At 59.1% G+C, this 25,572-nt stretch overlaps 1 protein-coding gene across 1 annotated transcript in view; it reads right to left on the bottom strand.

Annotated features, from left to right (window-relative positions):
* Positions 1–412: 412 nt before the first annotated feature.
* LOC132401650 (pancreatic alpha-amylase-like) overlaps positions 413–25,572 on the bottom strand; it is a 42,570-nt gene continuing 17,410 nt past the window's right edge. The window contains exons 5-10 of the mRNA XM_059983673.1: positions 24,116–24,249; positions 9,323–9,445; positions 5,898–5,997; positions 4,262–4,383; positions 2,606–2,731; positions 413–602 (exon numbers count right to left, since the gene is read on the bottom strand). Of these exons, the coding sequence (XP_059839656.1) occupies positions 413–602; positions 2,606–2,731; positions 4,262–4,383; positions 5,898–5,997; positions 9,323–9,445; positions 24,116–24,249 (795 nt within the window). The remainder of the gene's footprint in view (positions 603–2,605; positions 2,732–4,261; positions 4,384–5,897; positions 5,998–9,322; positions 9,446–24,115; positions 24,250–25,572) is intronic.

Below are 25,572 nucleotides of genomic sequence, written 5' to 3'. Positions count from 1 at the left end.
ACACATAGATGTCCCGATGGAACAGAGGAGGCAAATGAGGAGGGATTTAGGGTGGTGAATCCGTGGAACTATTTGTCATAGATGGCTGTGGAGGCTGAATAATTGGGTATATTTAAGGCGAAATTTGACAGGTTGTTGATTAGTCAGGGTATCAAAGGTTACGGCGAGAAGACGGGAGAATGGGGTTGAGGGATAATAAATCGGCCATGATTGATACTCGATGGGCTGAATGGCCTAATTCTGCTCCTATGCCTTATGGTCAAACCTCCCTAGGCAGCTCCTTCAGTACCACCCGTCTCCCAGTACCGCTCGTGGGAGAGGTCGGGGGGCTGAGTTCAGGGGTAAACGCCCCCAAATGAGAGAAACTGACGCGCTGAACTGCTCACACTGTCCTTTTATTGATCACGGACCGTTACAGTTTGTCCTCAACATGGATTGCTAGCATCGGGTCTTCGGCAGTGTTACTAATGTCGAAGACAGCGCTGCCGCAGTCATTGACGGTGACCTGTAGTCCCGTGCAGCGATCTCCCTCCTTCTGCCCCGAGATGATGTCGCAGTAGATGCCCGGAGGCAGTCCGGTCTGCAGCTTCATGTTCATATTCCTGCAGAACAAGCAAACCCGCTTCAACATATGAGGTGCGATTAAAAGCTGTTCCGACAGGGGTTTGGAAGAATGAGGGGGGAATCTCATCGAAACCTATCGACTATAGAAAGGCCTAGATCGTGTGGTGGAGGAGTCTAGGAGCGGAGAACACGGCCTCAGACTAGAAAGACGTCCATTTAGTCCAGAGATGAAGAGGAATTTCTTTAGCCAGAGGATGGTGAATCTGTAGAATTCATTGCCAAAGATGGCGGTGGAGCCCAAGTCATTGGGTATATTTAAAGCGGAGGCTAATAGGTTCTTGATTAGTCAGGGTGTTAACGGTTACGGGGAGAAGCAGGAGAATGGGACTGAGAGGGATAATAAATCAGCCATGTGTGGTGAACTACAAATACCTGTCTGGACACGCCCCCTGCTGACTGCTCCTGTGGCTCCTCCCACAGGCCCCTGTATAAAGGCGATCTGAGGCCTGACGCTCGGCCTCAGTCTCCAGGACATAGTATGATGGACACTCACTCCCGGTTCCTTCTTCCAGTCAATAAAAGCCGATATCTCGCCTTACGTCTCAGTGTGAGTTATTGATGGTGCATCACCATGATGGAATGGCGGACAAGAGAAAATCTGCCATCAACGCTGCCCTCAACCGCAACTCTTCCATTTCACACACATCTGCTCTTACCTCATCCTCCCGCCACCCTACAAGGGATAGGTTCCTCATCCACTACCCCACCAACTTCTGCCGCCTCCAACTGGATCCCACCACCAAACACATTTTTCACTCTTCCCGCTTTCTGCATTCGTCCTTCCCCGCCGATCTCCCTCCTGGTGTTTACCCTTGCAAGCAGAACAAGGGCTGCACCTGCCCCTACACCTCACCCTCACTATCGTTCAGGGCCCTAAACAGTCCTTCCAGGTGAGGCAACACTTCACCGGTGAGTCTGTTGGGACCATTTACTGATCCCGGTGTGGCCTCCTGTACCTCGGTGAGACCCGATGTAGATTCGCCGAGCCAGAGCAAGCGTGATTTCCCAGTGGCAGCTCATTTTAACTCCGCTCCCACTCAGGGTTAGCCACGCTGTGGTTGGAGGAACAACACCTTGTACTGTATTCCGTTTGGGTAGCCTCCAGCCTGATAGCATGAACAACGATTTCTCAAACTTCCGGCAATGCCCCCACGTCCCCCCTTCACCATTTTCCATCCTCTTTTCCCTCTCCTTGCCTGCCCATCCATCGCCTCCCTCTCTCGAACCCCGCCGCCTGTCGGCCTCCTGTCTCTTTCACGAATTAACTTCCCAGCTCCCCCTCCAGGTTTCACCCGTCCTTGGTGTCTCTGTCTCTCTTCCCCCACCTTTTAAATCTACTCCTCAGATTTTTTTTCTCCAGTCTTGCCGAGGCTGAAGCGTTGACTGTACCTTTTTCCGTAGATGCTGCCTGGCCTGCCGAGTTCCTCAGCATTTTATGTTATGATTGAATGGCGGAGCAGATTCGATGGGCTGAATAGTCTAATTCTGCTCCTTTGAGACGCCGCGCTCCTTGAGGAACAGCGTGAACATCGCAGCCTGTCACCCAGTTCACACAGCAGGGAGACGGGCGTTTCAGACCCTGACAGGCTATGACTCTGCGCCCGTGTCCTGTACCGGCGCTGCGGGGAACGGACGGGTTCCACGTCTCCCTTGCATTTCCTCGCACGTACGGCTTGGGGTTAGTGACTTGTGGGTCCTGAAGCAAGCCTGGGGCCTGCCCCAGCTCATGTACGGATCGGCGGTTAACCCCTCGCCTGGTCACCGGACGGTTTACAATGCAGGTCCTGGGAACGTGGCAGGAAACCGGAGCACACCCGAAGGAGACCCACATGGTCACGGCGCGGGTATCGAACCGCTGCAAGTGTCACATTACCCGCGAATCGCTGAGCTCCGTGCTGGCGCCGTGTTGACACAAACGGCGCATTTCACCGTGCGCCTGGCCACCCCGCGGCCGGCTCCCCCGGAGCCCTGTGGAACTCACCAGTCGTCATTGTTGATGGCAATGAAGCCCCGTGCCCCGCGGCCGAACGCGATCTGGTTGCTTCCGTTGTCCCACCAGTTGGTTAGCGGATTCTGGCCCACCACGTTCCGGAAAATGGCCATGTTCCTGTAGTGAGACCACAACTTACAGCATGGAAATAGGCCATTCGGCCCAGCTCATCCATACTGACTGTGTGCACTAGTCCCACCTACCTGTACTAGGCCCATATCACTCTGAACCTTTCCTATCGACTGCAAGTTTATTTTCCTCTGACTATACCCATATGTAAAGTTCCTCTCTACCACAGTGTACCCACAAAACATATATCACACCCAGCACGGAAAACAAGATATTACAATTTGCCTGCATTTCACCCATTACTTCTGAACCTTTGCAATCTGTGTTCCTGTCCAAAATGTCCCTTAACCACTGTACTTGCCTTCCCCTCTGGCAGCTCGTTCCCCACACCCACCCCCTCTGGCAGCTCGTTCCCCACACCCACCATGTCCTCAGCTCGTTCCCCACACCCATCATGTCCTCAGCTCGTTACCCACACCCACCACCACCTCTTCTCACAACTCTTGATCTTACCCACTACCACCTCCTCTATCAACTCCTTCCCACACCCACCCCCTCTGGCATCTCGTTCCCCACACCCACCATGTCCTCAGCTCGTTCCCCACACCCACCCCCTCTGGCAGCTCGTTCCCCACACCCACCCCCTCTGGCAGCTCGTTCCCCACACCCACCCCCTCTGGCAGCTCGTTCCCCACACCCACCCCCTCTGGCAGCTCGTTCCCCACACCCACCCCCTCTGGCAGCTCGTTCCCCACAACCACCCCCTCTGGCAGCTCGTTCCCCACACCCACCTCCTCTGGCAGCTCGTTCCCGTCACCTCCTCTGGCAGCTCGTTCCCCACACCCACCCCCTCTGGCAGCTCGTTCCCCACACCCACCCCCTCTGGCAGCTCGTTCCCGTCACCCCCTCTGGCAGCTCGTTCCCCACACCCACCCCCTCTGGCAGCTCGTTCCCGTCACCTCCTCTGGCAGTAGGGTCCCCAGGCCCACCACCCTCAGTGCAGGATCACTCATCCATCTGGTCTCCCTCAAGGTTTTCACCTTAAACCGAGGAGGCAATGTGTTTTCCATCTTTGCCCCAGAGGACCAGTGTTTAGCTTAGCTGCACACAGGCTGAATGACTATAAACTCTCGTCCGACCCAGAAACTCTACGATACCCTCTGCCCGCAGACCCTACTCAGGCCACTCATTTCCTCGTGTGTTGCTCTCAATTCCAGCATCTGCAATCTCCTTTCCCTTTGGATTCTCCTTCCCGGACAACCCTGTCTCTGCCTGTCATGACATCCTACGTCTCTGTAAAGTCACCACTCAGGCTCCTCCAGTGAGAAGAAACACAGCGCATCGTCATTGCTTATAACCACAGTAAGCACTCCATTGCAGGCCAGGCCCCACTCAGCACCCTCTCCACCGCTGCGTGGTGCACCCTCCTCCATCTGACTCCCCACTCACTCACACACTGAACCTGAATCAACCCCCAAACTACCCATTCACCACATACTTTGCCCCATTTACACACCCTATTTCCCATTGTGTTTGCCCCCTCAGATGCCACCCCCCAGTAGTGATCCCTATACCCACCTGATCTGCCTCCAGCGGTGCTCACACACCCAGCCATTGCCACAAGTCGTGTCGGGATTCAGGGTGACGGGCTTGGTGGTCCCGTCCGGGTAACTGGGTGGACCAATCCAATCGTTCACATCCTTGGGACAGAGCGAGGGGGGAAGGTATCAAAAGAAAAGCGACAACTGTCCCTTGCCCACCCCTCACCCCCGCCCCGGCACAGGGCAGAGGTGGTCAGAACACTCACATCCATCCCTACCCAACAGGTAGCACAGTGCAGTAAGGCAGTGTGTGTGTGTGTGGGGGGGGGGGGGTGGGGGCCCTGTGAGGAAGTCTCCAGTTAACCTCCCACCCCCTTCTCGCACTCCCTCCTCAACCTTGCATACCCACTCCCCAGTACAGGAAATCTCCCTCAGTACCATCCCCTCCCACAGTGTGACCCTCCCTCAGTACCACCCCTCCCACAGTGTGATTCTCCATTAGTACCGCCCCTCCCACAGTGTGACCCTCCCCTCCCACAGTGTGATCCTCCCTCAGTACCAGCCCTCCCACAGTGTGACCCTCCCTCAGTACCACCCCTCCCACAGTGTGACCCTCCCTCAGTACCACCCGTCCCACAGTGTGACCCTCCCTCAGTACCACCCCTCCCACAGTGTGACTCTCCCTCAGTACCACCCCTCCCACAGTGTGACCCTCCCTCAGTACCACCCGTCCCACAGTGTGACCCTCCCTCAGTACCACCCGTCCCACAGTGTGACTCTCCCTCAGTACCACCCCTCCCACAGTGTGACCCTCCCTCAGTACCACCCCTCCCACAGTGGCCCTCCCTCAGTTCCACCCCTCCTACAGTGTGACCTCCCTCAGTACCTCCCCTCCCACAGACTAACTCTCACTCAGTACTACCCCTCCCACAGTGTGATCCTCCATCAGTACCTTCCCTCCCACGGTGTGACCCTCCCTCAGTACCACCCCTCCCACGGTGTGACCCTCCATCAGTACTGACCCTCCCACAGTGTGACCCTCCCTCAGTAACACCCCTCCCACAGTGTGACCTTCCATCAGTACCGCCCCTCCCACAGTGTGACCCTCCATCAGTACCGCCCCTCCCACAGTGTGACCCTCTTTCAGTACCTCCCCTCCCACAGTGTGACCCTCCCTCAGTAACACCCCTCCCACATTGTGACGCTCCCTCAGTACCACCCCTCCCACAGTGGCCCTCCCTCAGTACCACCCCTCCCACAGTGTGACCCTCCCTCAGTACCGCCCCTCCCACGGTGTGACCCTCCCTCAGTACCACCTCTCCCACAGTGTGACCCTCCCTCAGTACCGCCCCTCCCACGGTGTGACCCTCCCTCAGTACCACCCCTCCCACAGTGTGACCCTCCCTCAGTACCGCCCCTCCCACGGTGTGACCCTCCCTCAGTACCACCCCTCCCACAGTGTGACCCTCCCTCAGTACCGCCCCTCCCACGGTGTGACCCTCCCTCAGTACCACCCCTCCCACAGTGACCCTCCCTCAGTACCGCCCCTCCCAAGGTGTGACCCTCCCTCAGTACCGCCCCTCCTTTTCTGTGCTCTGACAGGATAGTACTGAAGTTGTTCTCAGCTTCGAAGTGTTAGACCCTCACATTCCCGCCGCTGTTACAGGACACACCTTCCCGTTAACGAACTTGCGGTCCCACCGAAAACTGGACATGATTCTGGTCTGTCCGTAGGGATGAGCGAGCATGAAGGCCACGGCTACCTTGTACAACCTGTGGGAGTGGGGGAGAGAAAGAGTGGGGGAGGGAGCAAGAGACAATGTGAGAGTGAGGGAATGAGGAGAGAGGGAATAGAAGGGGAGAGGGTGAGGGAGAATTGGGTAGAGGAGTGGGACAATGGGGGAGAGAGGGATGGGACAGTGGGTGAGGGAGGGGGAGAGGGAGAAGCGAGGGAGAATGAGGGATCAGACAGGGTAAGGAAGGAAAGGAGAGGGTGGAAAAGAAACAAATGGGGGTTCTAAAGAACAACCTGCACCACAGCCTTCAGCCCCATCAAGTCAGTGCTGACCATCACCTGCCCACTGAGCCGAGACATCACCCCCCACCTCGGGCCTCCACAGAGTCATCAGTTCAATCAGGCCAACAGTGACCAGTAAGCATGGATTGGCACCAATCCAACACTGATCCCATTTCATTCCCATCAACTCCCCCCTCCCGAACACTCCTCTCACCCACACACAGCGAACCGTTACAGTTGCCATTCAAGTCCTTGGGAGTGTAGGGCTGATGCTGAGATGGAGCACTCTGTGTGGGTGCTGGAGCTGAGGCTGACATAAAAATCTCCCATGAATGTGAAGAGGAATGATTGAGAAACAGGCTAACCAGCCCCATTCTCCTGCTTGCCATTGTTGCCCCACCCTCCCCATCCCTGCCCCTTTTCTCCCCATCACATCCCCTATTTACCCAGTTGCAGCCAACACCCTCCCCATCGCTGTCCTCACCCTGCCCATCCCAGCCCCATTCTTCCCCATCGCTGTCCTACCCTCCCCATCACTGACCCCCTCCCCATCACTGACTCCACCCTCCCCATCACTGACCCCCTCCCCATCACTGACCCCACCCTCCCCATCACTGACCCCTTCCCCATCGCTGACCCCACCCTCCCCATCGCTGACCCCACCCACCCCATCACTGACCCCACCCTCCCCATCACTGACCCCCTCCCCATCGCTGACCCCACCCTGCCCATCACTGACCCCCTCCCCATCGCTGACCACACCCTCCCCATCGCTGACCCCACCCTCCCCATCACTGACCCCACCCTCCCCATCGCTGACCCCACCCTCCCTATCACTGACCCCCTCCCCATCGCTGACCCCACCCTTCCCATCACGGACACCCTCCCCATCACTGACCCACCCTCCCCATCACTGACCCCATCCTCCCCATCGCTGACCACACCCCATCGCTGACCCTACCCTCCCCACCACGGACACCCTCCCCATCGCTGACCCCACCCTCCCCATCCCTGACCCCACCCTCCCCATCGCTGACCCTACCCTCCACATCACTGACCCCTCCCCAACGCTGACCCCACCCTGCCCATCACTGACCCTCTCCCATCGCTGACCCCCTCCCCATCGCTGACCCCACCCTGCCCATCACTGACCCCCTCCCATCACTGACCCCCTCCCCATCGCTGACCCCACCCTCCCCATCGCTGACCCCACCCTCCACATCACTGACCCACTCCCCATCGCTGACCCCACCCTCCCCATCGCTGACCCCACCCTCCCCATCGCTGACCCCACCCTCCACATCGCTGACTCCACCCTCCCCATCGCTGACTCCACCCTCCCCATCGCTGACCCCACCCTCCTCATCGCTGACCCCCTCCACATCGCTGACCCCTTCCCCATCGCTGACCCCACCCTCCCCATCGCTGACCCCCGCCCCATCGCTGACCCCACCCTCCACATCACTGACCCCACCCTCCCCATCACTGACCCCCTCCCCATCGCTGACCACACCCTCCGCATCGCTGACCCCACCCTCCCCATCGCTGACCCCCTCCCCATCGCTGACCCACCCTCCACATCGCTGACCCCACCCTCCCCATCGCTGACCCCCCTCCCCATCACTGACCCCACCCTCCACATCGCAGACCCCACCCTCCCCATCACTGACCCCCTCCCCATCGCTGACCCCACCCTCCCCATCGCTGACCCCACCCTCCACATCACTGACCCCACCCTCCCCATTGCTGACCCCCTCCCCATCGCTGACCCCCTCCCCATCGCTGACCACACCCTCCACATTGCTGACCCCCTCCCCATCGCTGACCCACCCTCCACATCGCTGACCCCACCCTCCCCATCACTGACCCCCTCCCCATCACTGACCCCACCCTCCAAATCGCTGACCCCACCCTCCACATCGCTGACCCCACCCTCCCCATCACTGACCCCACCCTCCACATCACTGACCCCCTCCCCATCACTGACCCCACCCTCCCCATCGCTGACCCCACCCTCCACATCACTGACCCCACCCTCCCCATCGCTGACCACACCCTCCACATCGCTGACCCCACCCTCCCCATTGCTGACCCCCTCCCCATCACTGACCCCCTCCCCATCGCTGACCCACCCTCCACATTGCTGACCCCACCCTCCACATCACTGACCCCCTCCCCATCGCTGACCCCACCCTCCCCATCACTGACCCACCCTCCACATTGCTGACCCCACCTTCCACATCACTGACCCCACCCTCCACATCGCTGACCCCACCCTCCCCATCGCTGACCACACCCTCCACATCGCTGACCCCACCCTCCCCATTGCTGACCCCACCCTGCCCATCACTGACCCCACCCCTCCCCATTGCTGCACCAACCCTCCTGATTTCTGGAGTGTGGTGAGAAGGGGGGAGTCTCATTCACACAGGGGATGCTAGTGGGGGAACTGGCTTTGGTAGGGGTATCAGGAGCGCACGGGGCAGATGGGGCTCGTCTGCCATGGTGATCTGTGATCTCAAGCCTCTGGACCCTGAGGCAGTCCGACATTGAGTTCAACGCTGACCGGCAGCTCCTGCAACGCCGCTGGTGCCAAACTGTGTCGGTCTCTGCCGTTCCTTTGGACTCATCAGCTGTGTGGAGACGGGGAGCCTGCTGTACGGACAACAGCCTGCTCTCCATATCGTACTGACCTGACTTGTGTATCACATAAACAGCTACGAAACAACATCCATGTTCGACCCTCAGTGGCAGAGGCAGCAGTTCAAGAGGTGATTCTGGATGGTTACCGACTCCCATCAGCAGGGCCCAGGCTGTTTCTCAGCATTCCCTGAATTAGTCTCAGATGTCCAGTGGCTGCAGGAGTTTGCTTGTCACAGAGAGGAGGAGGAGGGCGTGGGCATAGCAATAAGGGAGTTCAGCGAAGCGATGCGGGCGTGGGGGCAGGCAGCAATGGCTAGCACAGAACATGTGGCTGAATGGCCTGTTTATCAGTAATTCTTCATCACTTTTAAGAGAAATTCTGATGGCCGAATGGCCAGTCTGGACCCCCGCAGGAGTAGAGGGGAGAGCGCACAGTACCTCGGGTCCCAGAAGGTCAAGATCGATGCTCCTCCAGCTCCCTGGCCACGTTGGTTATCGTGATTGTCCACAAACACCAGTGCTCGGTCTGAGGGCATGAAAGCCCAGCCCTCCCCCCAGTTCCTGCAGAGACAGAGAGAGACAGGGGGCTAACCATCATGGGTTTGGGTCACAGACATGGTTGGGGAACAGGGCTGGTATGTTCACAAACAGACTTCTCCCAATGTTCATTCATATCCACTGTGGGAGGGGCGGTACTGAGGGAGAGTCACACTGTGGGAGGGGTGGTACTGAGGGAGAGTCACACTGTAGGAGGGGTGGTACTGAGGGAGAGTCACACTGTAGGAGGGGTGGTACTGAGGGAGGGTTAGACTGTGGGAGGGGCGGTACTGAGGGAGGGTCACACTGTGGGAGGGGTGGTACTGAGGGAGGGTCACACTGTGGGAGGGGCGGTACTGAGGGAGAGTCACACTGTGGGAGGGATGGTACTGAGGGAGGGTCACACTGTGGGAGGGGCGGTACTGAGGGAGAGTCACACTGTGGGAGGGGTGGTACTGAGGGAGAGTCACACTGTAGGAGGGGTGGTACTGAGGGAGGGTCAGACTGTGGGAGGGGCGGTACTGAGGGAGGGTCACACTGTGGGAGGGGTGGTACTGAGGGAGAGTCACACTGTAGGAGGGGCGGTACTGAGGGAGGGTCACACTGTGGGAGGGGTGGTACTGACGGAGAGTCACACTGTAGGAGGGGTGGTACTGAGGGAGGGTCAGACTGTGGGAGGGGCGGTACTGAGGGAGTGTCACACTGTGGGAGGGGTGGTACTGAGGGAGGGTCAGACTGTGGGAGGGGCGGTACTGAGGGAGGGTCACACTGTGGGAGGGGCGGTACTGAGGGAGAGTCACAATGTGGGAGGGATGGCACAGAGGGAGAGACACTGTGGGAGGGATGGTACTGAGGGAGGGTCAGACTGTGGGAGGGGTGGTACCAAGGGAGGGTCACACTGTGGGAGGGGTGGTACTGAGGGAGGGTCACACTGTGGGAGGGGCGGTACTGAGGGAGAGTCACAATGTGGGAGGGATGGCACAGAGGGAGAGACACTGTGGGAGGGGCGGTACTGAGGGAGAGTCACACTGTGGGAGGGGTGGTACTGAGGGGGGGTCAGACTGTGGGAGGGGTGGTACTGAGGGGGGGTCACACTGTGGGAGGGGTGGTACTGAGAGAGGGTCACACTGTGGGAGGGGTGGTACCGAGGGAGAGTCACACTGTGGGAGGGGTGGTACTGAGGGAGGGTCACACTGTAGGAGGGGTGATACCGAGGGAGGGTCACACTGTGGGAGGGGTGGTACTGAGGGAGAGTCACACTGTAGGAGGGGTGATACTGAGGGTGGGTCACACATTGGGAGGGGTGATAATAAGGGAGGGTCACACTGCGGGAGGGGTGATACTGATGATCACCCTGTGGGAGGGGTGGTACTGATGGAGGGTCAGACTGTGGGAGGGGTGGTACTGAGGGAGGGTCACGTTGTGGGAGGGGTGATACTGAGGGAGGGTCACGATGTGGGAGGGGTGGTACCGAGGGAGAGTCACACTGTGGGAGGGGCGGTACCGAGGGAGGGTCAGACTGTGGGAGGGTCGGTACTGAGGGAGAGTCACACTGTGGGAGGGGTGGTACCGAGGGAGGGTCACACTGTGGGAGGGGTGGTACTGAGGGAGAGTCACAATGTGGGAGGGGTGGTACTGAGGGAGGGTCACACTGTAGGAGGGTGATACTGAGGGTAGGTCACACATTGGGAGGGGTGGTAATAAGGGAGGGTCACACTGCGGGAGGGGTGATACTGAGGGAGGGTCACACTGTGGGAGGGGTGATACTGAGGGAGGGTCACATTTTGGGAGGGGTGGTACTGAGGGAGAGTCACACTGTGGGAGGGGTGGTACCGTGGGAGGGTCACACTGTGGGAGTGGTGATACTGAGGGAGGGTCAAACTGTAGGAGGGGTGATACTGAGGGAGGGTCACGCTGTGGGAGGGGTGGTACTGAGCGGGGGTCAGACTGTGGCAGGGGAGGTACTGAGGGAGGGTCACACTGTGGGAGGGGTGATACCAAGGGTGACACTGTAGAAGGGGTGATACTGAGGGAGGGTCACACTGTGGGAGGGGTGATACTGATGGTCACACTGTGGGAGAGATGGTACAGAGGGAGAGTCAAACTGTGGGAGGGGTGGTACCGAGGGAGAGTCACACTGTGGGAGGGGTGGTATCGAGGGAGGGTCACTCTGTAGGGGTGATACCGAGGGAGAGTCACACTGTGGGAGGGGTGATACTGATGGAGGGTCACACTGTAGGATGGTTGATACTGAGGGAGGGTCACACTGTGGGAGGGGCGGTACTGAGGGAGAGTCACAATGTGGGAGGGATGGCACAGAGGGAGAGACACTGTGGGAGGGGTGGTACTGAGGGAGGGTCACACTGTGGGAGGGGCGGTACTGAGGGAGAGTCACACTGTGGGAGGGGTGGTACTGAGGGAGAGTCACACTGTAGGAGGGGTGGTACTGAGGGAGGGTCAGACTGTGGGAGGGGCGGTACTGAGGGAGGGTCACACTGTGGGAGGGGTGGTACTGAGGGAGAGTCACACTGTAGGAGGGGCGGTACTGAGGGAGGGTCACACTGTGGGAGGGGTGGTACTGAGGGAGAGTCACACTGTAGGGAGGGGTGGTACTGAGGGAGGGTCGAACTGTGGGAGGGGCGGTACTGAGGGAGTGTCACACTGTGGGAGGGATGGTACTGAGGGAGGGTCAGACTGTGGGATGGATGGTACCGAGGGAGGGTCACACTGTGGGAGGGGTGGTACTGAGGGAGAGTCACACTGTGGGAGGGGTGGTACTGAGGGAGAGTCACACTGTAGGAGGGGTGGTACTGAGGGAGGGTCAGACTGTGGGAGGGGTGGTACTGAGGGAGAGTCACACTGTAGGGAGGGGTGGTACTGAGGGAGGGTCAGACTGTGGGAGGGGTGGTACTGAGGGAGTGTCACACATTGGGAGGGGTGATAATAAGGGAGGGTCACACTGCGGGAGGGGTGATACTGATGATCACCCTGTGGGAGGGGTGGTACTGATGGAGGGTCAGACTGTGGGAGGGGTGGTACTGAGGGAGGGTCACGTTGTGGGAGGGGTGATACTGAGGGAGGGTCACGATGTGGGAGGGGTGGTACCGAGGGAGAGTCACACTGTGGGAGGGGCGGTACCGAGGGAGGGTCAGACTGTGGGAGGGTCGGTACTGAGGGAGAGTCACACTGTGGGAGGGGTGGTACCGAGGGAGGGTCACACTGTGGGAGGGGTGGTACTGAGGGAGAGTCACAATGTGGGAGGGGTGGTACTGAGGGAGGGTCACACTGTAGGAGGGTGATACTGAGGGTAGGTCACACATTGGGAGGGGTGGTAATAAGGGAGGGTCACACTGCGGGAGGGGTGATACTGAGGGAGGGTCACACTGTGGGAGGGGTGATACTGAGGGAGGGTCACATTTTGGGAGGGGTGGTACTGAGGGAGAGTCACACTGTGGGAGGGGTGGTACCGTGGGAGGGTCACACTGTGGGAGTGGTGATACTGAGGGAGGGTCAAACTGTAGGAGGGGTGATACTGAGGGAGGGTCACGCTGTGGGAGGGGTGGTACTGAGCGGGGGTCAGACTGTGGCAGGGGAGGTACTGAGGGAGGGTCACACTGTGGGAGGGGTGATACCAAGGGTGACACTGTAGAAGGGGTGATACTGAGGGAGGGTCACACTGTGGGAGGGGTGATACTGATGGTCACACTGTGGGAGAGATGGTACAGAGGGAGAGTCAAACTGTGGGAGGGGTGGTACCGAGGGAGAGTCACACTGTGGGAGGGGTGGTATCGAGGGAGGGTCACTCTGTAGGGGTGATACCGAGGGAGAGTCACACTGTGGGAGGGGTGATACTGATGGAGGGTCACACTGTAGGATGGTTGATACTGAGGGAGGGTCACACTGTGGGAGGGGCGGTACTGAGGGAGAGTCACAATGTGGGAGGGATGGCACAGAGGGAGAGACACTGTGGGAGGGGTGGTACTGAGGGAGGGGCAGACTGTGGGAGGGGCGGTACTGAGGGAGAGTCACACTGTGGGAAGGGTGGTACTGAGGGGGGGTCAGACTGTGGGAGGGGCGATACTGAGGGAGAGTCACACTGTAGGGAGGGGTGGTACTGAGGGGGGGTCACACTGTGGGAGGGGTGGTACTGAGGGAGGGTCACGCTGTGGGAGGGGTGGTACTGAGGGGGGGTCAGACTGTGGGAGGGGTGGTACTGAGGGAGAGTCACACTGTAGGGAGGGGTGGTACTGAGGGAGGGTCAGACTGTGGGAGGGGTGGTACTGAGGGAGAGTCAACCTGTGGGAGGGGCGGGTACTGAGGGAGAGTCACACTGTAGGAAGGGGTGGTACTGAGGGAGGGTCACACTGTGGGAGGGGCGGTACTGAGGGAGGGTCACACTGTAGGGAGGGGCGGTACAGAGGGAGAGTCACACTGTGGGAGGGGTGGTACTAAGGGGGGGTCAGACTGTGGGAGGGGCGGTACTGAGGGAGAGTCACACTGTGGGAGGGGTGGTACTGAGGGGGGGGTCACTGTGGGAGGGGTGGTACCGAGGGAGAGTCACACTATGGGAGGGGTGGTACTGAGGGAGGGGCAGAATGTGGGAGGGGCGGTACTGAGGGAGAGTCACACTGTGGGAGGGGTGATACCGAGGGAGGGTCACACTGTAGAAGGGGTGATACTGAGGGAGGGTCACACTGTGGGAGGGGTGGTACTGAGGGAGGGTCACGCTGTGGGCGGGGTGGTACTGAGGGAGGGTCACACTGTAGGGAGGGATGGTACGGAGGGAGGGTTAGACTGTGGGAGGGGCGGTACTGAGGGAGAGTCACACTGTGGGAGGGGTGGTACTGAGGGAGGGTCACACTGTAGAAGGGGTGATACTGAGGGAGGGTCAGACTGTGGGAGGGGAGGTACTGAGGGAGAGTCACACTGTAGGGAGGGGTGGTACTGAGGGAGGGTCAGACTGTGGGAGGGTCACACTGTAGGGAGGGATGGTACTGAGGGAGGGTTAGACTGTGGGAGGGGTGGTACTGAGGGGGGGTCACACTGTGGGAGGGGTGGTACTGAGGGAGGGTCAGACTGTGGGAGGGGCGATACTGAGGGAGAGTCACACTGTGGGAGGGGTGGTACTGAGGGAGGGTCACACTGTAGGGAGGGGTGGTACTGAGGGAGGGTCAGACTGTGGGAGGGATGGTACAGAGGGAGAGTCAAACTGTGGGAGGGGTGGTACCGAGGGAGAGTCACACTGTGGGAGGGGTGGTATCGAGGGAGGGTCACTCTGTAGGGGTGATACCGAGGGAGAGTCACACTGTGGGAGGGGTGATACTGATGGAGGGTCACACTGTAGGAGGTTTGATACCAAGGGAGGGTCACACTGTGGGGGGGTGGTACTGAGGAAGGGTCACACTGTGGGAGGGGTGGTACTGAGGGAGAGTCACACTGTGGGAGGGATGTTACAGAGGGAGAGTCACACTGTGGGAGGGGTGGTACTAAGGGAGTGTCACACTGTGGGAGGGGTGGTACTGAGGGAGGGTCACACTGTGGGAGGGGTGGTACCGAGGGAGGGTCACACTGTGGGAGGGGCGGTACTGAGGGAGAGTCACAATGTGGGAGGGATGGCACAGAGGGAGAGACACTGTGGGAGGGGTGGTACTGAGGGAGGGTCACACTGTGGGAGGGGCGGTACTGAGGGAGAGTCACACTGTGGGAGGGGTGGTACTGAGGGAGAGTCACACTGTAGGAGGGGTGGTACTGAGGGAGGGTCAGACTGTGGGAGGGGCGGTACTGAGGGAGGGTCACACTGTGGGAGGGGTGGTACTGAGGGAGAGTCACACTGTAGGAGGGGCGGTACTGAGGGAGGGTCACACTGTGGGAGGGGTGGTACTGAGGGAGAGTCACACTGTAGGGAGGGGTGGTACTGAGGGAGGGTCGAACTGTGGGAGGGGCGGTACTGAGGGAGTGTCACACTGTGGGAGGGATGGTACTGAGGGAGGGTCAGACTGTGGGATGGATGGTACCGAGGGAGGGTCACACTGTGGGAGGGGTGGTACTGAGGGAGAGTCACACTGTGGGAGGGGTGGTACTGAGGGAGAGTCACACTGTAGGAGGGGTGGTACTGAGGGAGGGTCAGACTGTGGGAGGGGTGGTACTGAGGGAGAGTCACACTGTAGGGAGGGGTGGTACTGAGGGAGGGTCAGACTGTGGGAGGGGTGGTACTGAGGGAGTGTCACACTGTGGGAGGGATGGTACTGAGGGAGGGTCAGACTGTGGGATGGATGGTACCGAGGGAGGGTCACACTGTGGGAGGGGTGGTACTGAGGGAGAGTCACACTGTAGGAGGGGTGGTACTGAGGGAGGGTCACACTGTGGGAGGGGTGGTACCGAGGGAGGGTCACACTGTGGGAGGGGCGGTACTGAGGGAGAGTCACAATGTGGGAGGGATGGCACAGAGGGAGAGACACTGTGGGAGGGGTGGTACTGAGGGAGGGGCAGACTGTGGGAGGGGGTGATACTGAGGGAGGGTCACACTGTAGGGAGGGATGGTACTGAGGGAGGGTTAGACTGTGGGAGGGGTGGTACTGAGGGGGGGTCACACTGTGGGAGGGGTGGTACTGAGGGAGGGTCAGACTGTGGGAGGGGCGATACTGAGGGAGAGTCACACTGTGGGAGGGGTGGTACTGAGGGAGGGTCACACTGTAGGGAGGGGTGGTACTGAGGGAGGGTCAGACTGTGGGAGGGATGGTACAGAGGGAGAGTCAAACTGTGGGAGGGGTGGTACCGAGGGAGAGTCACACTGTGGGAGGGGTGGTATCGAGGGAGGGTCACTCTGTAGGGGTGATACCGAGGGAGAGTCACACTGTGGGAGGGGTGATACTGATGGAGGGTCACACTGTAGGAGGTTTGATACCAAGGGAGGGTCACACTGTGGGGGGGTGGTACTGAGGAAGGGTCACACTGTGGGAGGGGTGGTACTGAGGGAGAGTCACACTGTGGGAGGGATGTTACAGAGGGAGAGTCACACTGTGGGAGGGGTGGTACTAAGGGAGTGTCACACTGTGGGAGGGGTGGTACTGAGGGAGGGTCACACTGTGGGAGGGGTGGTACCGAGGGAGGGTCACACTGTGGGAGGGGCGGTACTGAGGGAGAGTCACAATGTGGGAGGGATGGCACAGAGGGAGAGACACTGTGGGAGGGGTGGTACTGAGGGAGGGGCAGACTGTGGGAGGGGTGATACTGAGGGAGGGTCACACATTGGGAGGGGTGGTAATAATGGAGGGTCACACTGCGGGAGGGGTGATACTGATGATCACCCTGTGGGAGGGGTGATACTGAGAGAGTGTCAGACTGTGGGAGGGATGGTACTGAGGGAGAGTCACACTGTAGGAGGGGTGGTACTGAGGGAGGGTCACACTGTGGGAGGGGTGATACTGAGGGAGAGTCACACTGTGGGAGGCTTGGTACCGAGGGAGAGTCACACTATGGGAGGGATGGTACTGAGGGAGGGTCAGACTGTGGGAGGGGTGGTACTGAGGGAGAGTCACACTGTGGGAGGGGCGGTACTGAGGGAGAGTCACACTGTAGGGAGGGGTGGTACTGAGGGAGGGTCACACTGTGGGAGGGGCGGTACTGAGGGAGGGTCACACTGTGGGAGGGGTGGTACTGAGGGAGGGTTACACTGTAGGGAGGGATTGTACTGAGGGAGGGTTAGACTGTGGGAGGGGTGGTACTGAGGGAGGTTCACACTGTGGGAGGGGTGATACTGAGGGAGAGTCACACTGTGGGAGGCTTGGTACCGAGGGAGAGTCACACTATGGGAGGGGTGGTACTGAGGGAGGGTCTCACTGTGGGAGGGGTGATACTGAGGGATGGTCATGCTGTGGGAGGGGTGTTACTGAGGGAGGGTCACACTGTAGCAGGGTTGATACTGAGGGAGGGTCACACTGTGGGAGGGGTGATACTGAGGGAGAGTCTGTGGGAGGAGTGATACTGAGGGAGAGTCACACTTTGGGAGGGGTGGTACCGAGGGAGAGTCACACTGTGGGAGGGGTGGTACTGAGGGAGGGTCACGTTGTGGGAGGGGTGATACTGAGGGAGGGTCATGCTGTGGGAGGGGTGGTACCGAGGGAGAGTCACACTGTGGGTGGGGTGGTACCGTGGGAGGGGTGATACTGAGGGAGGGTCACACTGTGGGAGGGGTGATACTGAGGGAGAGTCTGTGGGAGGAGTGATACTGAGGGAGAGTCACACTTTGGGAGGGGTGGTACCGAGGGAGAGTCACATTGTGGGAGGGGTTATACTGAGGGAGGGTCACGTTGTGGGAGGGGTGATACTGAGGGAGAGTCACACTGTGGGAGGCTTGGTACCGAGGGAGAGTCACACTATGGGAGGGATGGTACTGAGGGAGGGTCAGACTGTGGGAGGGGTGGTACTGAGGGAGAGTCACACTGTGGGAGGGGCGGTACTGAGGGAGAGTCACACTGTAGGGAGGGGTGGTACTGAGGGAGGGTCACACTGTGGGAGGGGCGGTACTGAGGGAGGGTCACACTGTGGGAGGGGTGGTACTGAGGGAGGGTTACACTGTAGGGAGGGATTGTACTGAGGGAGGGTTAGACTGTGGGAGGGGTGGTACTGAGGGAGGTTCACACTGTGGGAGGGGTGATACTGAGGGAGAGTCACACTGTGGGAGGCTTGGTACCGAGGGAGAGTCACACTATGGGAGGGGTGGTACTGAGGGAGGGTCTCACTGTGGGAGGGGTGATACTGAGGGATGGTCATGCTGTGGGAGGGGTGTTACTGAGGGAGGGTCACACTGTAGCAGGGTTGATACTGAGGGAGGGTCACACTGTGGGAGGGGTGATACTGAGGGAGAGTCTGTGGGAGGAGTGATACTGAGGGAGAGTCACACTTTGGGAGGGGTGGTACTGAGGGAGAGTCACACTGTAGGAGGGGTGGTACTGAGGGAGGGTCAGACTGTGGGAGGGGTGGTACTGAGGGAGAGTCACACTGTAGGGAGGGGTGGTACTGAGGGAGGGTCAGACTGTGGGAGGGGTGGTACTGAGGGAGTGTCACACATTGGGAGGGGTGATAATAAGGGAGGGTCACACTGCGGGAGGGGTGATACTGATGATCACCCTGTGGGAGGGGTGGTACTGATGGAGGGTCAGACTGTGGGAGGGGTGGTACTGAGGGAGGGTCACGTTGTGGGAGGGGTGATACTGAGGGAGGGTCACGATGTGGGAGGGGTGGTACCGAGGGAGAGTCACACTGTGGGAGGGGCGGTACCGAGGGAGGGTCAGACTGTGGGAGGGTCGGTACTGAGGGAGAGTCACACTGTGGGAGGGGTGGTACCGAGGGAGGGTCACACTGTGGGAGGGGTGGTACTGAGGGAGAGTCACAATGTGGGAGGGGTGGTACTGAGGGAGGGTCACACTGTAGGAGGGTGATACTGAGGGTAGGTCACACATTGGGAGGGGTGGTAATAAGGGAGGGTCACACTGCGGGAGGGGTGATACTGAGGGAGGGTCACACTGTGGGAGGGGTGATACTGAGGGAGGGTCACATTTTGGGAGGGGTGGTACTGAGGGAGAGTCACACTGTGGGAGGGGTGGTACCGTGGGAGGGTCACACTGTGGGAGTGGTGATACTGAGGGAGGGTCAAACTGTAGGAGGGGTGATACTGAGGGAGGGTCACGCTGTGGGAGGGGTGGTACTGAGCGGGGGTCAGACTGTGGCAGGGGAGGTACTGAGGGAGGGTCACACTGTGGGAGGGGTGATACCAAGGGTGACACTGTAGAAGGGGTGATACTGAGGGAGGGTCACACTGTGGGAGGGGTGATACTGATGGTCACACTGTGGGAGAGATGGTACAGAGGGAGAGTCAAACTGTGGGAGGGGTGGTACCGAGGGAGAGTCACACTGTGGGAGGGGTGGTATCGAGGGAGGGTCACTCTGTAGGGGTGATACCGAGGGAGAGTCACACTGTGGGAGGGGTGATACTGATGGAGGGTCACACTGTAGGATGGTTGATACTGAGGGAGGGTCACACTGTGGGAGGGGCGGTACTGAGGGAGAGTCACAATGTGGGAGGGATGGCACAGAGGGAGAGACACTGTGGGAGGGGTGGTACTGAGGGAGGGGCAGACTGTGGGAGGGGCGGTACTGAGGGAGAGTCACACTGTGGGAAGGGTGGTACTGAGGGGGGGTCAGACTGTGGGAGGGGCGATACTGAGGGAGAGTCACACTGTAGGGAGGGGTGGTACTGAGGGGGGGTCACACTGTGGGAGGGGTGGTACTGAGGGAGGGTCACGCTGTGGGAGGGGTGGTACTGAGGGGGGGTCAGACTGTGGGAGGGGTGGTACTGAGGGAGAGTCACACTGTAGGGAGGGGTGGTACTGAGGGAGGGTCAGACTGTGGGAGGGGTGGTACTGAGGGAGAGTCAACCTGTGGGAGGGGCGGTACTGAGGGAGAGTCACACTGTAGGAAGGGGTGGTACTGAGGGAGGGTCACACTGTGGGAGGGGCGGTACTGAGGGAGGGTCACACTGTAGGGAGGGGCGGTACAGAGGGAGAGTCACACTGTGGGAGGGGTGGTACTAAGGGGGGGTCAGACTGTGGGAGGGGCGGTACTGAGGGAGAGTCACACTGTGGGAGGGGTGGTACTGAGGGGGGGGTCACTGTGGGAGGGGTGGTACCGAGGGAGAGTCACACTATGGGAGGGGTGGTACTGAGGGAGGGGCAGAATGTGGGAGGGGCGGTACTGAGGGAGAGTCACACTGTGGGAGGGGTGATACCGAGGGAGGGTCACACTGTAGAAGGGGTGATACTGAGGGAGGGTCACACTGTGGGAGGGGTGGTACTGAGGGAGGGTCACGCTGTGGGCGGGGTGGTACTGAGGGAGGGTCACACTGTAGGGAGGGATGGTACGGAGGGAGGGTTAGACTGTGGGAGGGGCGGTACTGAGGGAGAGTCACACTGTGGGAGGGGTGGTACTGAGGGAGGGTCACACTGTAGAAGGGGTGATACTGAGGGAGGGTCAGACTGTGGGAGGGGAGGTACTGAGGGAGAGTCACACTGTAGGGAGGGGTGGTACTGAGGGAGGGTCAGACTGTGGGAGGGTCACACTGTAGGGAGGGATGGTACTGAGGGAGGGTTAGACTGTGGGAGGGGTGGTACTGAGGGGGGGTCACACTGTGGGAGGGGTGGTACTGAGGGAGGGTCAGACTGTGGGAGGGGCGATACTGAGGGAGAGTCACACTGTGGGAGGGGTGGTACTGAGGGAGGGTCACACTGTAGGGAGGGGTGGTACTGAGGGAGGGTCAGACTGTGGGAGGGATGGTACAGAGGGAGAGTCAAACTGTGGGAGGGGTGGTACCGAGGGAGAGTCACACTGTGGGAGGGGTGGTATCGAGGGAGGGTCACTCTGTAGGGGTGATACCGAGGGAGAGTCACACTGTGGGAGGGGTGATACTGATGGAGGGTCACACTGTAGGAGGTTTGATACCAAGGGAGGGTCACACTGTGGGGGGGTGGTACTGAGGAAGGGTCACACTGTGGGAGGGGTGGTACTGAGGGAGAGTCACACTGTGGGAGGGATGTTACAGAGGGAGAGTCACACTGTGGGAGGGGTGGTACTAAGGGAGTGTCACACTGTGGGAGGGGTGGTACTGAGGGAGGGTCACACTGTGGGAGGGGTGGTACCGAGGGAGGGTCACACTGTGGGAGGGGCGGTACTGAGGGAGAGTCACAATGTGGGAGGGATGGCACAGAGGGAGAGACACTGTGGGAGGGGTGGTACTGAGGGAGGGTCACACTGTGGGAGGGGCGGTACTGAGGGAGAGTCACACTGTGGGAGGGGTGGTACTGAGGGAGAGTCACACTGTAGGAGGGGTGGTACTGAGGGAGGGTCAGACTGTGGGAGGGGCGGTACTGAGGGAGGGTCACACTGTGGGAGGGGTGGTACTGAGGGAGAGTCACACTGTAGGAGGGGCGGTACTGAGGGAGGGTCACACTGTGGGAGGGGTGGTACTGAGGGAGAGTCACACTGTAGGGAGGGGTGGTACTGAGGGAGGGTCGAACTGTGGGAGGGGCGGTACTGAGGGAGTGTCACACTGTGGGAGGGATGGTACTGAGGGAGGGTCAGACTGTGGGATGGATGGTACCGAGGGAGGGTCACACTGTGGGAGGGGTGGTACTGAGGGAGAGTCACACTGTGGGAGGGGTGGTACTGAGGGAGAGTCACACTGTAGGAGGGGTGGTACTGAGGGAGGGTCAGACTGTGGGAGGGGTGGTACTGAGGGAGAGTCACACTGTAGGGAGGGGTGGTACTGAGGGAGGGTCAGACTGTGGGAGGGGTGGTACTGAGGGAGTGTCACACTGTGGGAGGGATGGTACTGAGGGAGGGTCAGACTGTGGGATGGATGGTACCGAGGGAGGGTCACACTGTGGGAGGGGTGGTACTGAGGGAGAGTCACACTGTAGGAGGGGTGGTACTGAGGGAGGGTCACACTGTGGGAGGGGTGGTACCGAGGGAGGGTCACACTGTGGGAGGGGCGGTACTGAGGGAGAGTCACAATGTGGGAGGGATGGCACAGAGGGAGAGACACTGTGGGAGGGGTGGTACTGAGGGAGGGGCAGACTGTGGGAGGGGTGATACTGAGGGAGGGTCACACTGTAGGGAGGGATGGTACTGAGGGAGGGTTAGACTGTGGGAGGGGTGGTACTGAGGGGGGGTCACACTGTGGGAGGGGTGGTACTGAGGGAGGGTCAGACTGTGGGAGGGGCGATACTGAGGGAGAGTCACACTGTGGGAGGGGTGGTACTGAGGGAGGGTCACACTGTAGGGAGGGGTGGTACTGAGGGAGGGTCAGACTGTGGGAGGGATGGTACAGAGGGAGAGTCAAACTGTGGGAGGGGTGGTACCGAGGGAGAGTCACACTGTGGGAGGGGTGGTATCGAGGGAGGGTCACTCTGTAGGGGTGATACCGAGGGAGAGTCACACTGTGGGAGGGGTGATACTGATGGAGGGTCACACTGTAGGAGGTTTGATACCAAGGGAGGGTCACACTGTGGGGGGGTGGTACTGAGGAAGGGTCACACTGTGGGAGGGGTGGTACTGAGGGAGAGTCACACTGTGGGAGGGATGTTACAGAGGGAGAGTCACACTGTGGGAGGGGTGGTACTAAGGGAGTGTCACACTGTGGGAGGGGTGGTACTGAGGGAGGGTCACACTGTGGGAGGGGTGGTACCGAGGGAGGGTCACACTGTGGGAGGGGCGGTACTGAGGGAGAGTCACAATGTGGGAGGGATGGCACAGAGGGAGAGACACTGTGGGAGGGGTGGTACTGAGGGAGGGGCAGACTGTGGGAGGGGTGATACTGAGGGAGGGTCACACATTGGGAGGGGTGGTAATAATGGAGGGTCACACTGCGGGAGGGGTGATACTGATGATCACCCTGTGGGAGGGGTGATACTGAGAGAGTGTCAGACTGTGGGAGGGATGGTACTGAGGGAGAGTCACACTGTAGGAGGGGTGGTACTGAGGGAGGGTCACACTGTGGGAGGGGTGATACTGAGGGAGAGTCACACTGTGGGAGGCTTGGTACCGAGGGAGAGTCACACTATGGGAGGGATGGTACTGAGGGAGGGTCAGACTGTGGGAGGGGTGGTACTGAGGGAGAGTCACACTGTGGGAGGGGCGGTACTGAGGGAGAGTCACACTGTAGGGAGGGGTGGTACTGAGGGAGGGTCACACTGTGGGAGGGGCGGTACTGAGGGAGGGTCACACTGTGGGAGGGGTGGTACTGAGGGAGGGTTACACTGTAGGGAGGGATTGTACTGAGGGAGGGTTAGACTGTGGGAGGGGTGGTACTGAGGGAGGTTCACACTGTGGGAGGGGTGATACTGAGGGAGAGTCACACTGTGGGAGGCTTGGTACCGAGGGAGAGTCACACTATGGGAGGGGTGGTACTGAGGGAGGGTCTCACTGTGGGAGGGGTGATACTGAGGGATGGTCATGCTGTGGGAGGGGTGTTACTGAGGGAGGGTCACACTGTAGCAGGGTTGATACTGAGGGAGGGTCACACTGTGGGAGGGGTGATACTGAGGGAGAGTCTGTGGGAGGAGTGATACTGAGGGAGAGTCACACTTTGGGAGGGGTGGTACCGAGGGAGAGTCACACTGTGGGAGGGGTGGTACTGAGGGAGGGTCACGTTGTGGGAGGGGTGATACTGAGGGAGGGTCATGCTGTGGGAGGGGTGGTACCGAGGGAGAGTCACACTGTGGGTGGGGTGGTACCGTGGGAGGGGTGATACTGAGGGAGGGTCACACTGTGGGAGGGGTGATACTGAGGGAGAGTCTGTGGGAGGAGTGATACTGAGGGAGAGTCACACTTTGGGAGGGGTGGTACCGAGGGAGAGTCACATTGTGGGAGGGGTTATACTGAGGGAGGGTCACGTTGTGGGAGGGGTGATACTGAGGGAGGGTCATGCTGTGGGAGGGGTGGTACCGAGGGAGAGTCACACTGTGGGTGGGGTGGTACCGTGGGAGGGGTGATACTGAGGGAGGGTCAAACTGTAGGAGGGGTGATACTGAGGGAGGTTCACGCTGTGGGAGGGGTGGTACTGAGGGAGGGTCACACCAAGGGCGAGTCCCACTGAGGGAGGGTCAGTCTGTGGGGGGGGGGGGGTTGAACCACCCTTACCTGAGGTACGCCATTTTCTCACCATTCCACCGACGGACCACCGTGCCCAGCTTGGCTCCATACTTGAATTCGGTGACCCGCCCTAGTTTGAAGTACTGCGATGACGTGATGGGCTCTCCCCCCAGGTCGATTACCTACAGGAGAGGAGGGTGCTGGTGATGGACTGAGAACAGAGGGATGGGACAGTCCCTCTACTGCAGCCCCGCCCTGGAGACGCCCGTGACTGGGATGGAACAGGTTGTTCTGATGGAATGAATCTTCTATTTCCCATCTGGCAGAAGATATAAAGACCTTTATCCCACTGGACAAGACTATTGAATGACCCCTCAATACAGACTGTAGTCTTTTAACCTCACAATCTGCCTTGCATCCTATTGTGTCCCGGCACTGAACTTTCTCTGCAGCTGCTACACTTTATTCTGTGACTGTTTACCTTCTTCTACCTCAGTGCAGTGTGTAATGAATTGATTTGTATGGACCATTTGCAGGATGGAGTTGGTAATGGGAACAAGCTCCCACAACCTATCAAATGCTGTCAATGGCATGTGTCTCAAATAGACTCTGACAACCAATTCCAGCTCCTGGCCTTCATGAATGGAACTTAATGAATACTTTGCTTCAGTATTCACTATGGAAAAGGATCTTGGCGATTGTAGGGATGACTTGCAATGAACTGAAAAGCCTGAACAAGTAGATATTAAGAAAGAAGATGTGCTGGAGCTTTTGGAAAGCATCAAGTTGGATAAGTTGCTGGGACCCGATGAGATGTACCCCAGGCTATTGTGGGAGGCGAGGGAGGAGATTGTTAGCCACTGGCGATGATCTTTGTATCATCAATGAGGACGGGAGAGGTTCTGGAGGATTGGAGGGTTGCAGATGTTGTTCCTTTATTCAAGAAAGGGAGTAGAGATAGCCCAGGTAATTGTAGACCAGTGAGTCTTACCTCAGTGGTTGGTAAGTTGATGGAGATGATCCTGAGAGGCAGGATTTCTGAACATTTGGAGAGGTATAATATGATTCGGAATAGTCAGCAAGACAAGGAGGGAGAGATTTAATATAAACCTGAGGGATAAGCAACATGACTTTATACGTATTGAGTCATATCTAACCAGTCCCATAGAGGTTTTCGAGGAAGTTACCAGAGAAGTTGATGAAGGAAAGGCAGTGGATGTTGTCTACGTGGATTTTCACATGACCTTTGACAAGTTCCCGTACCTGTGGTTCATTCTAGTACATTGGATTAGATACTGCCCTTGGGAGGAAAGCTAGAGAGTGATAGTAGATGGTTGCCTCTCTGACTGGAGGCCTGTGACTCGTGGTGTGCTGCAGGGATTGATGCAGGGTCCATTGTTTCTCATCCTTATCAATGATCTGGATGATAATGTGGTTAACTGGATCAGCAAATTTGCGAATGACACCAAGATGAAGGCATAATGGACAGTGAGAAAGACTATCAA

This window comes from Hypanus sabinus, chromosome 11 (genome assembly GCF_030144855.1).
Source record: "Hypanus sabinus isolate sHypSab1 chromosome 11, sHypSab1.hap1, whole genome shotgun sequence".
Taxonomy (NCBI): domain Eukaryota; kingdom Metazoa; phylum Chordata; class Chondrichthyes; order Myliobatiformes; family Dasyatidae; genus Hypanus; species Hypanus sabinus.
This window is presented reverse-complemented; position numbering and strand designations above follow the sequence as displayed.